This window comes from Myotis brandtii, unplaced genomic scaffold (assembly GCF_000412655.1).
Source record: "Myotis brandtii unplaced genomic scaffold, ASM41265v1 scaffold151, whole genome shotgun sequence".
NCBI classification, from domain to species: Eukaryota; Metazoa; Chordata; class Mammalia; order Chiroptera; family Vespertilionidae; genus Myotis; species Myotis brandtii.
In genome coordinates this window covers 1,785,857-1,798,552 of record NW_005355461.1, presented here as the reverse complement: position 1 = coordinate 1,798,552, position 12,696 = coordinate 1,785,857, and the positions used below count along the sequence as shown (strand labels likewise).

Below are 12,696 nucleotides of genomic sequence, written 5' to 3'. Positions count from 1 at the left end.
ATGACAGGGGGCGGTGCCCCAACTCCCCAATCGGCCCTGCTCTGAGCCCGACCAGGGGCTGCACCTAGGGATTGGGCGTGCCCTCTGCCACCCGGGAGCGGGCCTAAGCCAGCAGGTCGTTATCTCCCGAGGGGTCCCAGACTGGGAGAGGGCACAGGCCGGGCTGAGGGCCCCCCCCTCCCCAAGTGCAGAAATTTTTGTGCACCGGGCCTCTAGTATTTAATAAAACAGGTACAACTTGATAATAAAAGGACAACCCAATTAATAAATGGACAAAATACATGAATAGACATTTCTCCAAAAAAGGTATAAAAATGGCCAATAAAGACATGAAAAGCTGCTCAACATCTTGAGCCATCAGGAAAATGCAAACAAAAGCCACAATGAGATAAACACTTCACACTCACTATGAAGGCTACACTCTGACAAAGACGGTGTTGGTGAGGATGTGAAGAAACAGGAACCTTCCATACACTGTTGATGAGAATGTAAAATGGTACACTACTTTGAAAGACAGTCTGACAGTTCCTCAAAAAGTTAATCATAGAGTTACCCTATGACTCAACAATTCCATTCTTAAGCATATACTCAAGAGAAATAAAAACACGCCCATGCAAAAATTTATACATGGATGCTTACAGCAGCATTATTCATAATAGCCAAAGTTGGAAACCCAAATGTTCATCAAATGATGAATGGATAAACAAAATGTGGCATATCCATACAATGAAATATTACTCAGCAGTAAAAAGAAATACAGGCACAAAAATAAAGTCACAAAAGACCACAGTAAATAAATATGAAATGTGGCGGGGTAGAGCCATAACCTCCCCATCGGCCCTGCCCTGAGTGTGACAGAAATTAGAATAATGGTTGCCTAAGGCTGAGGGATTTGTGAGGGAATGTGGTGGTGGGGGGCCACTGCTAAAGGGTATGGAGTTTCTTTTTTGTGCTTTCAATGCTCTAAAACTGATTGTGGTTATGATTGCACAACACTGAGTATACTAAAAACCACTGAATTGTTCACTTTGCATGGGTGAATTGTATGGTATGAATTATATTTCAATAAAGCTGTTAAAAAAAAGAGGGGAGAGAATACTTAAATGTATTAAACCTCTAACTCTATTAAAATAACCTTACTACTCATTTTGTTTCTACATACATATGCATTATCTAAAATTATGTAAGTGAAAAAAAGTGACTATCGATAATTCATTAATTTACTATTTTGCAAAGATTCTCACATATTTCCAGGAATTATGTAAAGCTAATGTAAGAAAATATTTAGTTTAACAGTTTTCAAAAGGTAAAATACTGTAAAATAATGTAAGGTTTTCATGTTACTCCCCTTGCAAAGAAGAACTTCTTTGAACATTTAAAAAAATTGTTATAATAACATATAATTTTGCTATGTGGAATTTAAAAAGCATAGAAAGTCCCAATAGGTATTTTTTTTTTGCATTTCCATAATGAAAAACTTTTCACTAACAGTGTCTTCTAAAAATCTACTAGAGAATAAATTTTCTAATAAAATAATTGCAAAAATATTCACAGCTTTCTCAGATTGTGAAAATGCCAAAATTGAGCTCTCTAGTGGAAAAAAATCAATTCTAATTAGACAGAAACCATTTAGGTCTATAGGAAGGTTCATAGGAAGGTTGAAGAGTAATATAATCAAATCTTAACTATTAAAATAAAAATAACCCCTTTTATTAATCCTATTAATTTATTGCCTCATTCCAATCTTCTTGGCTTTCTGCTCATTTTCCCTTCAACTGAAACAAGTTTGAGAAGAAAAATTAAAGATAATGTAAATATGTGCTATGTGCCTTTTGATCATTTAAGTGTTTTTCAACTATCAGGGGTCCTCAAACTGCGGCCCGCGGGCCACATGCAAATACAAATATTGTATTTGTTCCCGTTTTGTTTTTTTACTTCAAAATAAGATATGTGCAGTATGCATAGGAATTTGTTCATAGTTTTTTTTTAAACTATAGTCCGGCCCTCCAACGGTCTGAGGGACAGTGAACTGGCCCCCTGTTTAAAAAGTTTGAGGACCCCTGATACTAGACCATGCCCCATTTATGATCCTCTAGGTACATTTGCATGTTCTACCTCAGGATTATAACATGAGGTAAGAAAATGCTACTTATCACTCCTAAAACAATTCCAAAGTGTGCATTAAATATTCTAAACAGTTTTTGTGTTACTTAGAGCTCCCACACGCTCCCTTGGTATAACAATGACATAGAGGAAATGAAATGTGTTTTAACGTTAATTACATTTTCAAAATAAATGTTAAAAATCCCTCAAAAAAACTAATAAAAAAATTTAATGCACACTAAGAACATACCTGGTTTTGCTTTTTTTTCTTCTCATTTTAAACTGGAAGGCATCTGTATTTTTATTTTCCTTTCTCATTAAAAATATTTATACTGTAATTACTATGTGCCAGACAGAAGTATTCACATCATTTTACAAATATTTAACTCATTTATTCCTCTCTTTAACATGAGGTAGGGACTGTTGTTGTCCAGTATACAGGTAAGGAACTGAGACATGGAGAAGTTCCTGGCCCAAGGTCACACAGGTAGCTAACACAGGGTGAGCAGTCTGCTTCAAGAGCACATGCTATTAAACACTATGCTACGCCTGATATTACTGACTTCACAGCATCACAGGACATTAAATCTGTAAGTCATTAAGAATGTCTATTTGAATCTGCTCATTCACAGATCACCACATTAGGGAAGGTCAGTGACTAGGGGCATAGAGGGAAAATTAACTGAGTTATTTAAACATGGGTAGAACTTGGCTCTCATATCAACAATTTCATTAACAACCATTTTACACAGGTTGCATGTGTGTAAAATGGAGATAATATCTCCTACCTCATTATCTTTATCAAGTTTTGGTTATGATTATGATGAAATACTGTCTATATAGAGTCTTGCACACATAAGGCACATTTTTAAATGTTCTTTTTCCTCACTCTTGTGCCCCTTCCCTATATGTACACTATTGCTAGATACTTTAAGAGCACTTCTCATGAGTTACTTCATGATTTTACAAATGAAAAAAACCAAGGTTCAGAGAGCTTCTGGGATCTGACACCAAAGCCCATGGTATTGACTCCTCTATGAAATGGTGCTTTCAATATTTTTAACTCAGTATAAGATTTTTAAATAATGTGTTTATGTAGGAGTCAACTGCCTTTTTTTTCCTAATGTCAGATTTTAGGCTTTGCTGTCAACAGTCTCTCTGTCACAACTACTCAACTCTGCCACTGTAGCACAAAAGCTGGAACAAAAGAGGCGTCAGTGAAATGGGTGGCTGTGTTCTAACAACATTGTATTTACTAAAACAAGCCACTGGTCAGATTCAACCATGGGCCATAGTTTCCCAACCCCAGTATTCACAGAACAAATTTAAGAGTGTATAGAAATTCTTACTCTTTATGTAAGGCTATATACCAAGAGAGTTGAAAAGTTACTATCATGCATGCAATTAAATGCTCTTTTCAATTTGCACAAAATTCAACCTATTTTAATTTTCCAGTAATAAAGTAATTGGGCTTTTATATATTCAATTGCCCTAATTAACTGATCCAAATTTAAATCAATGAGCCTTAAAAAATGTCAAAATACCTTAACAGATGGTAGAGAATTATTCTGTTCATTTATTGGGAAAGTATAATATCAGTTGAAAAATGTCACTAAATATGACCCTGGCAGTTACTTGTCCTTCATAAGTAAGTGTATTCCTCATCAGAACTAATAGTGACTGACAATGCAGCATCCTTCATTTACATGACTCACCATACAACAGTAAATTCTAGAAATTTCAGGGTATTAACAAACCTGCACACGGGTTCAACTTACATATGACAAAGAAATGACAGAACCTTTAGTTTTACTCCTTAAAAACAAAAGGAAACAAAAAACCACAAAGATACCTGAAGTGCTTCCAGCTTCCTCAAAATCAATATTTCCAAGGTGCAGGACACCAGCTACTACCCGGAACAGATCAAGCTTTTCTTCATCATCCAAACCAATCTTTTTCATGGCTGTGCACATTCTAATAAAATCTCCGTGGTCATCTAACAAAGGATCTTTCAAGGAACCTGCCTTAAGATACTATAAAATAAGAAGACATCAATTAGCTGCATCTTACATTATTTAAGTATACTAAAAAAACACTACATGAAGTCTACTGCTGCACTATATAACATGCAAAAATAAAATGTGCTGATAGAAAAACTTTAATATTCTAACATTCAAAAAGTGAATGGCTAGGTAAAGTGTACACAGAATCTCTCTGTATAATTCTTTCAAATGCATAAGAATCTATAATTATCTCAATAAAAATTTCAGTCAAAAATGGAATAAGATGTTTTCCAATTTAATTACAATATTAACTCTAAAGCATATAATGCTAGGGTATTAGATAAAAATAAAAATTGAGTAAAAAAGAATGGAATATTAGTGGTTGAAATGAATCAACATGAACCATAGGTCAAAATGAACTGAGGCAAAAAAAATTGTAAAAAAAGTTTTAATCTAACACTTAGCATTATACCCCTTTAGGTTAACTGCCATCAACTGCACTAATATTCAACAGTAGTAAATAGTGAACAGGCTAATAAGTTTTCATGGCCTGAGAATTACTTTTTAAACCTTTCTATGTAAATATAAATGAGGTAAAATGTATTAGTAAGCATTATGCTTACTCTAAAAATTTATGCAATAACTGAAAACATATCAGAAAAAAATGAAGAGAATTTTATTTCTCTCTTAAAATAAAAACATGCATCTAAAGTATTCATTGTTAGAACTTATAACAAACTCAGAAAAAGGAAGGAAAAATCAGGCCTGCAAAAACTAAAAGGAGAAAAATAAAAGTTACTGGACATAGAAAGGTTGGTCTAGAAATTTTCCAGAACTTGAGAATGAATAAGTAAAATTAAACATTAGGTAACAGCATGAGATTTAATTGGCCATTAAAGACACCTCTTGGAGATGTTTCTTCTCCTCCGGTTGCCCACTGCTTCTCAGCTAAAGTTGATTGCCTTCCACAAAATTCTCTAAAATGTTTAATTATATTTGTGTGAAATTTCTGGAAAATGTCTAGATAAAGAAATTTTATCTTATTTTTAAAAGCAGTAAAGGAAACAATTGCGTGCAGCCAAAGTTAACAGAAAACACACATCACGCAGAATTTTTAGTCTTGCAATTGAATGGTTACATCATTTAAAAACTGTTTTTAATCTAATGTTAATGAATACATTGCAATTATGGAAGACTAAAAATATTGCATTCTCCTAAAAATTACACACAGCTTAAAGGCACTCAAATGGAACTAGGCAAAGGATTCTAATTAGTCAAAATGATCACCTCATCCTCCTGATAAAGAAGACATGAAAAGTAATTTAAACATATTAATTCATTGTTCACTTATATATCTCTATATATAAACTTAATAATATAAATAAGATTCCTAACAAAGTCTGCTGACACTAGAATCAGAAAGAGTATATTTTCTTCATAGGAGAGTACCATGTTACTCTTTAAAGAGTAAAATCCAATTTTCTTTCCTCTCTACTCATATTATTCCATGCCAAAGGAAATGTCTCCATTATCTTAGTAGAAAGAATATAATTTCTATATTTTGATGATGTCTTATGAAAATATAGGTTATCATGACAAAATAAGATATCATAATAAACATTAATGTTACTTCTTAAAGTTCCAACCATGGATGTAACAAACTAAAGTTAATAATTTATAGTTCAGACATCTGGGTCTAAAATAATAGCTAAAATGTCAACTTAAAAATTAACTGTAAGAATTCAAAATAATGGGGATTTTCATTGCTTTCTGTTCTTTTCCATGAATATAATAAAGACATAATTCATCTCACTCATTTTTAAAGGAGTCAAAAGCATCTGACTCTCAAATGCAGAAGCATTAAAAACTGAGTACAATAAAAATGTGTTCAATTAAGTACTCAATATAAATATTTTAATAAAATTAATAAAGACAATATGACTAGTCCCTATAATTAATCCTGACTTTGTATTTTACAATTTAAACTCCTTGAGTAGATACAGTTTAATACCACTTATTACTTACACAATGCATATTAAAATTTATGTGTTATAGTAAATTTTTAGATTAAGAATTTAATGTTCTTTAAATAATAGTTAATGGTATAATTATAAATAATTACTTTTAGAAATGTAATAATTAAGTAAGGCCTACATGCAAAATTTTTTATAATATATTACAGAAATATGTATTAAAGAGAAATACAATAATATATAAGCATTAATTCACAATAATGTCTACCACAAAGCTTATTTCTGCCTTGAAGTAGGCAATTATAAAAGACATATTTTATACTTAATCTCAAGTGGGTAATATGACAGCAAGTTTCAAAAATATTAGCAAAGGATAATTCTTAGGCAATTCAACACCCTCTTGCCGCAAAAAAGAACAAGAGGAGAGCAGTGTAGGAGCCAGAACCTAACGCTCTGTAGATACCAGCATAGGCATCAAGTACTACATACACTCTAGAGAGGCTTGGATGAGTATTTAGTTTTCAAAAGTACCAGCCTAAAAGTAAGAAAACTTATTTGGGCTCCAAAATAAAAAATGTATCTTTTAGCACAATTTTTTGGGTATTAAAGATTTTAATTTAAAAAAATAGTCTACTATACCTCAGGACTTTTTCGGTTCTGCAAAATTTGTTTGTCAGTTTCCTTGTTAGCAAAGTATCTAGTGCAGCCTCGGTTTAAGTACTAGAACAAAGAAATGTAAAATGTAATTAACAAATATGACCCTCAGGAAAACAGTTCAGGAGACAACACAACTTATCAAGTAGTGCTAACCATAAAGAACTTCTAAACATAACCTGTCAAGGAAAATCAGTACTTCTATATAAGCATTTTACTCCTACTAATCAAACCAGGGATGTTGAAAATCCCAATTCCTCACAGTACATTACATTTTATGGTTAACATTAAAATCAATACCATAAAGCTTTTCTATATTTAAAGGGCAGCAATTTAAAATACTCACAGTGTCAAATATCTTCATACCTACTACAGATAGTAATGAAAATCACCTTCTTACTAAATGTGTGAGTCTCAAAGACCCACACAGTGTGGTTGAATATTTCAAGTAATATTTCAATTCCTAAATAATTAACAAATATTATCTTTGAATTTCTTAATTTTTTATTTCTAGAACCAGTTCTTTAAAACATGCCTTTCATATTTACTGACAGTTAACACTGACTACACATAAATTACAATACTTGCCATAGGAACCTTCATATTCAAATAACAGTTTCAGCTTTTATCTCAAGGATTTTCTTTGTTGACCAGAAGCCTTTTAAAGGCTTTCAAAACATAGAACAAGGGAAGTAGTTGGAAGAATATAATACTATATTGGTCTCAAAGAGAATCTCTTACCCACCTTTAAGGGAGTGGGGGGAGGAGGCAGGAAGGAAGTGCACAAGGAACAAGATGGCAAATTTTTAAAAAAACATCTCAGCGCCTCTTAAATCAGGTCACTATGATTCCATGCATCATAGCATGTATTCCAAGATTTAAGATACCACATTATACAGATACCAAGGGGAAAAATTATAGTAAATTTTGAATAATTTTGAAATAAATTAATATTTTAGACGATCAATGCATCCATCTATCTTCCCTCCTCCATTATAATGAAATATTAAAATTGGTAAAAACCAGAAAATGTTGGTAATAAGTTTTTCTTTCTACTGTAGAAAGTTTGGGGGGAAAATAAAAGAGAAGGGAGGGGGAATAATACTGGTAAGTATTTTCAATGAACTATTTCAAAAAAGAGCTCTAATATTTAGTAAGATAACAGTAGCTTAAACATACAGAGCCCAAACAAATGTTTTCTTTGGTAGCAAGAGTTTATCCCCCCACCCTAATTGTTTTTATCAATTACTTGGCTATTGGACAGATGAACTTAATTAATATTACAACCTAGGAAATACACTTGTGTCTTCCAACTTTTCTGTAAATAGAAAGTTGTAACTATTCTTGCAATCTATCCTCATTCTATCAAAGCTTTATTTATGCTTAAGGATCTTTGCATGACTATAAAATATATACAAAAAATATATACAAAAAATATATACAAAAAATATATACAAAAATATTTGCAAATTTTGAATAATGTAAGAATTTAAACTTTTATTTTACAAAATACGTGTCTATTTTATGAAAGGGTTCTTTTTTATCTTTACCACCTTATCTATAATTGCTGTAAACTACAGAAAAACCTGATGAAATTATCAACACACTTCCAAACCACTGTAAAGTATAATTATTTGGGGGGAGGAATAGAGAGGTGTGTGTATTTATGTATGAGAGGAATATCACGACAGTAGATGTATTTAGGTGAAAGGCAATGCTGTTCCTCTAGTCTCCTAACACCAAAGGACTCGCTTATAAAAGAGGAAATCATGACTCCCAAGTCACACTACGGAGGCAGGAAACTCTCTGACCTGGTAAAGGATTTCAGTAGCTGCCCTTTTAGGATGCCTACGATTGTGCCAGGAAAATCGGTACATTCTGAGACATGCAAAAACTATGCTCTAAGCCTCCAAGCAGAAACGCTAGATTAAGACAAGAGTAGTCACATCACTTTATCATTAACTCATTGAGGACAGAGCCACATCATGATTATTACATTTCATATGATTCACAGTAATTTATATTACTTTTCTAAAAATCACTGTCTAGATATGCCTCTTCTACTTTCATGAAGATAATGTGGTCAACTAATTGCAAATTCCAATTAATTTGGTGAGTTCTAGAGAAGGCTGAACATTTTAATAGATGCGGTTATAAAGCACTTTGAAACAATGAAGTTTTAAAATTTCCAAGTACACATTAAAAGAAACTAATTAAATAAAGAGAAGCTATGATAAATACACATGCACACACAGGTACACACAGAGAAAATAAATATATATATGATTTTCAAATGGAGGATTCCTGTCCAAAGAGGACTATCAAAACTACCTGGAAAATTTTATACACACTACATTTCTAACCCCCATACCAAGATCCCATATCTCTCTCACAAGGACACTATTTTCTTCTTGTGTGTTTTTTTAGAGAACTCTTTATTGTAGAAAGTATTACACATGCCCCCCTCTTTCCCCCTTTGACCCCCTCCAGCCCACCCCTGACCCCTACCCCAGGCCTTCACCACCCTATTATCTGTGTCCATGGGTTATGCATATATGCATACAAGGTCTTTGATTGGTTACCTCCCATCCACCCACCCTCCCCCACCTTTCCTCTGAGATTCCGCACTCTGTTCCATGCTTCCATGTCTCTGGATCCACTCTGTACAACAGTTTATTTTGTTACTTAGATCCCACATATGAGTGAGATCATGTGATATTTATATTTTTCTGACTGACTTATTTCACTTAGCATGATACTCTCTAGGTATAGGGACACTATTTCCTAGCTGAGAATTTGTAAATTATGCTAGCCATCCCTAGTCACCACTTCTTGAAACTCAATTGGCTTGCGATTCCTGGCACTCGTGATTTTTCCTGTACTTCCCTCACAACTCCACTTGAGCTTCCTTTCTTGGGCAACTCTTTATCTGCTCATCCTCCGCATTTTCTACATTATACAATCTCTCTGGACAATCTCATCTATTCACTATCATGGTTCTAACTTCCACCAGAGTACCATCTCCCAAACCTGTCACTCCAGCACTGACACTGATCTTCTGAACATCTCTGCTCAGATGATCCATAGGTTCCAAATTGAACTCATCCTATATGCTAAATCTTTCATCTGGCCCCAATATGGTATTTATATCCACTCAGTTTTCCTAATCAATTTTTGGGAAATTATGCCAAACTCTTTCTACTCCCTACCATAATCAGTCTCCAAGTCCTATCAATATTACCTCTTAATATTTTGTACAACCACCACTCTGTAACCCTGCCATCCATAAAACAAATTCAGACACCGAGCAATTCTTACTTCAACCTGTAGCCATAGATTACCAAACAATTTATCGTTGGCTGTTATTTCAATCCATCTCATCCTCTACTCCCTTAAAGCCATCTCCATATTAAAGCCAGAGGAAAGTATAGATCTGACACACAATTTTCTACTTAAAGCCTTAAATAGCTCCTTATTAACTATAGAAGTTCAAACTCTCAAGCATCACCTCCTACCATTTCCTGCTTTACTGTTTCTTGCCTTTCTCTGTTCATCTTTTTGCATCTACCAGGAATAACCTTTGCATCTTTCCTTCTCTAGTCAACACTTGAAAATCCTGCAGGATAAAGTTGTTCCATTAAGCTTTTCCAAAATCCCCAGCATCCTATGCATATCTATTTATCATTTCAACACATCAGTGTGTGTGTGTGTGTGTGTGTGTGTGTGTGTGTGTGTGTATGTGTCCAGACCCTAGGTTGCTCAGAAGCAGGAACTGTTTCATTTTATCTTTATAACCCTGGCACAATGTCTGGCACCCACTGGGCAAACAAAAATATTTGTTGTAGAACTGAATTAAGGAAGATAAAATCATAGGCCCTTATTAATATTAATTCAGTGGTCAAGCTTACCTTTTTTTTTTTACAAAAAGTAAAAGGTAACTTTAAAGCCAACATTATAGAACTAGTACAAATTTCTTATTGAGCTTACACTGATAAGGTTATTAACATCTACCCTTTTACCTAATCATTATATAATTCCTCATATGGTGTTACATTATAAAGGCAGCAGGAAGTCTAAATAGAAATCTACTTAGTACAGAAATTATGTCATGTTACATAAAGCTATCAAAATTTAATGTAAGTTATACAAAACTATCAAAATCCACTAAAATAAGTTTTATAGTCAAAGACAATTAAATTTGCAAGTCTTGCATGAAATTTTTTCATCCAACTTACCCGAAAATTATCTGGGGAGCTCAAATGAAGTTTTTCCCTAATATCTTCAGAAGCACCCGCACACAACCTATAAAAGATATGATAATTCCTCTCCTCTTTGCCTTGAACACAGATCCGAGATTTCTCTAGAAGATAATGGGAAACAAATCCTCCAACAACTGAACTCTAAAAAACAAAGAGGAAACACATTTTTGCATGTCAAGTCTTAAAGTATAACCGATAAATGTTAAAGTATTTATTTTTTCTAATAAACATTTGTCTATCAAAAAGGTTGTAATGTTTATCAAATAAAGGGGGAAAAGCAGATAACTAAATGTAAGCTTCAAGTGTTTAATAGAGGTCATAGTGTGAACATATGTATTATCCCATCTATTTAAAGTAACAGAGAGACACTAAAACAAATTTACCACAAGTTCAAGTACAGTACCAATTCTATTAAGACCCTTGTATTTTTCAAAAACACTCCCCAAACATATCATCCCCAAACTCACTCTCACCTTTTCATTGAAATGTATTTCTACAAATTTTCCAAATCGACTGCTATTATTATTGCGAACAGTCTTTGCATTTCCAAAGGCTTCCAAGAGTGGGTTAGCTATTAAAATAGAAATAAAAATATTCCATAAAAAATTAGCATAAAGGAAATTTATAAAATGATATAGCTAAAAATGTTCTCAAAAACATTACATGAAAATTCACATGTAATGCCAATTCCCACAAATATTTACTGACTATTCTCTGTTCAGGCCTTATTAACGTGTAAGAGATGGGAAAATTACTCAAAATATATTTAAAAATAAATATGTTATGGGAAAGACTGAATTTTTTAAAATTCACTAAGTTACAAAACTTGTAACTCAAGTTTTTAAATTGTTCCCTAAAAATGTTAAGATTTTCACAAGTACATCAGTCCTACTAGAGTAGTGGTAATAATATCGAAAATAGCAAACCTCTTGTGACAAAATACAGGCAACAAATTATTAGTTGACTTACTTGTCTAAAATATTTTATCTATAATAATAAAAGGATAATATGCTAATAAGACCAGACGTCTTCCAAACGTCCTTCCTGACGAAGCTGGGGCTGGAGGGAAACCAGCCCGGGTCTCGGGAACCTGCCAGAGGCCAGAAGATGGAAGCAGCCCAGTTCCCGGGTGCAGGAGGGAAGCTGGTGCCAGCAGCCTGGTCCCGGATGCTGGAGGGAAGCCGGTGCCGGCAGCCAGTGGAAGGAAGGCCTACTCTTGCACGAATTTTCATTCATCAGGCCTCTAGTATATTAATAAAACCTCCAGATTTAACATTTTTACATGCATATCCAACAAAACTAATGAACTAGTTTATAGAATTACCTACACAAGGTTCTCAGAACAATAGTTTGTAAATCTCAATAAACAAAGATAAGATTTGTTTTTATTTTATAGACATATCACATCTATAAGGTTACCAGAATCTATTCTTGTACTCACAAGAGTCTCAACTGTAAACATACCAGACTAGTGTCAATCTTAGTCACATATTCTCCCTCAACCACCTCATAAATTGCTTCACAATGTCTATCACTAGAGTATTTTTTATGAAACTTTAAAGTCCATTTCTCTTATTCTAGCCACAGTAGAAAGCTTAACTAGTCTCTAAACCCTTTTAAAGATCACTCCCCAGTTTTTTCACTTGGAAAAATAAGTAAGAAAGCATGTAAAACTAAAGGCAATGTTAGCATATATACCTCACC

The 12,696-nt window shown here is 33.5% G+C and overlaps 1 protein-coding gene across 10 annotated transcripts in view; it reads right to left on the bottom strand.

Moving 5' to 3' along the window:
- The window catches only part of MYO6 (myosin VI), a 140,580-nt gene that overhangs the window by 51,662 nt on the left and 76,222 nt on the right, over nucleotides 1–12,696 (bottom strand). For 6 of the 10 annotated variants that reach the window (XM_014535798.1, XM_014535800.1, XM_014535799.1 and 3 more), the window contains exons 8-12: nucleotides 11,466–11,563; nucleotides 10,969–11,133; nucleotides 6,719–6,799; nucleotides 5,394–5,402; nucleotides 3,956–4,136 (exon numbers count right to left, since the gene is read on the bottom strand). In XM_014535798.1, coding sequence (XP_014391284.1) covers nucleotides 3,956–4,136; nucleotides 5,394–5,402; nucleotides 6,719–6,799; nucleotides 10,969–11,133; nucleotides 11,466–11,563 — 534 coding nt within the window. The remainder of the gene's footprint in view (nucleotides 1–3,955; nucleotides 4,137–5,393; nucleotides 5,403–6,718; nucleotides 6,800–10,968; nucleotides 11,134–11,465; nucleotides 11,564–12,696) is intronic. The other 4 variants (XM_005861445.2, XM_005861448.2, XM_005861453.2 and 1 more) reach the window with 1 other exon arrangement.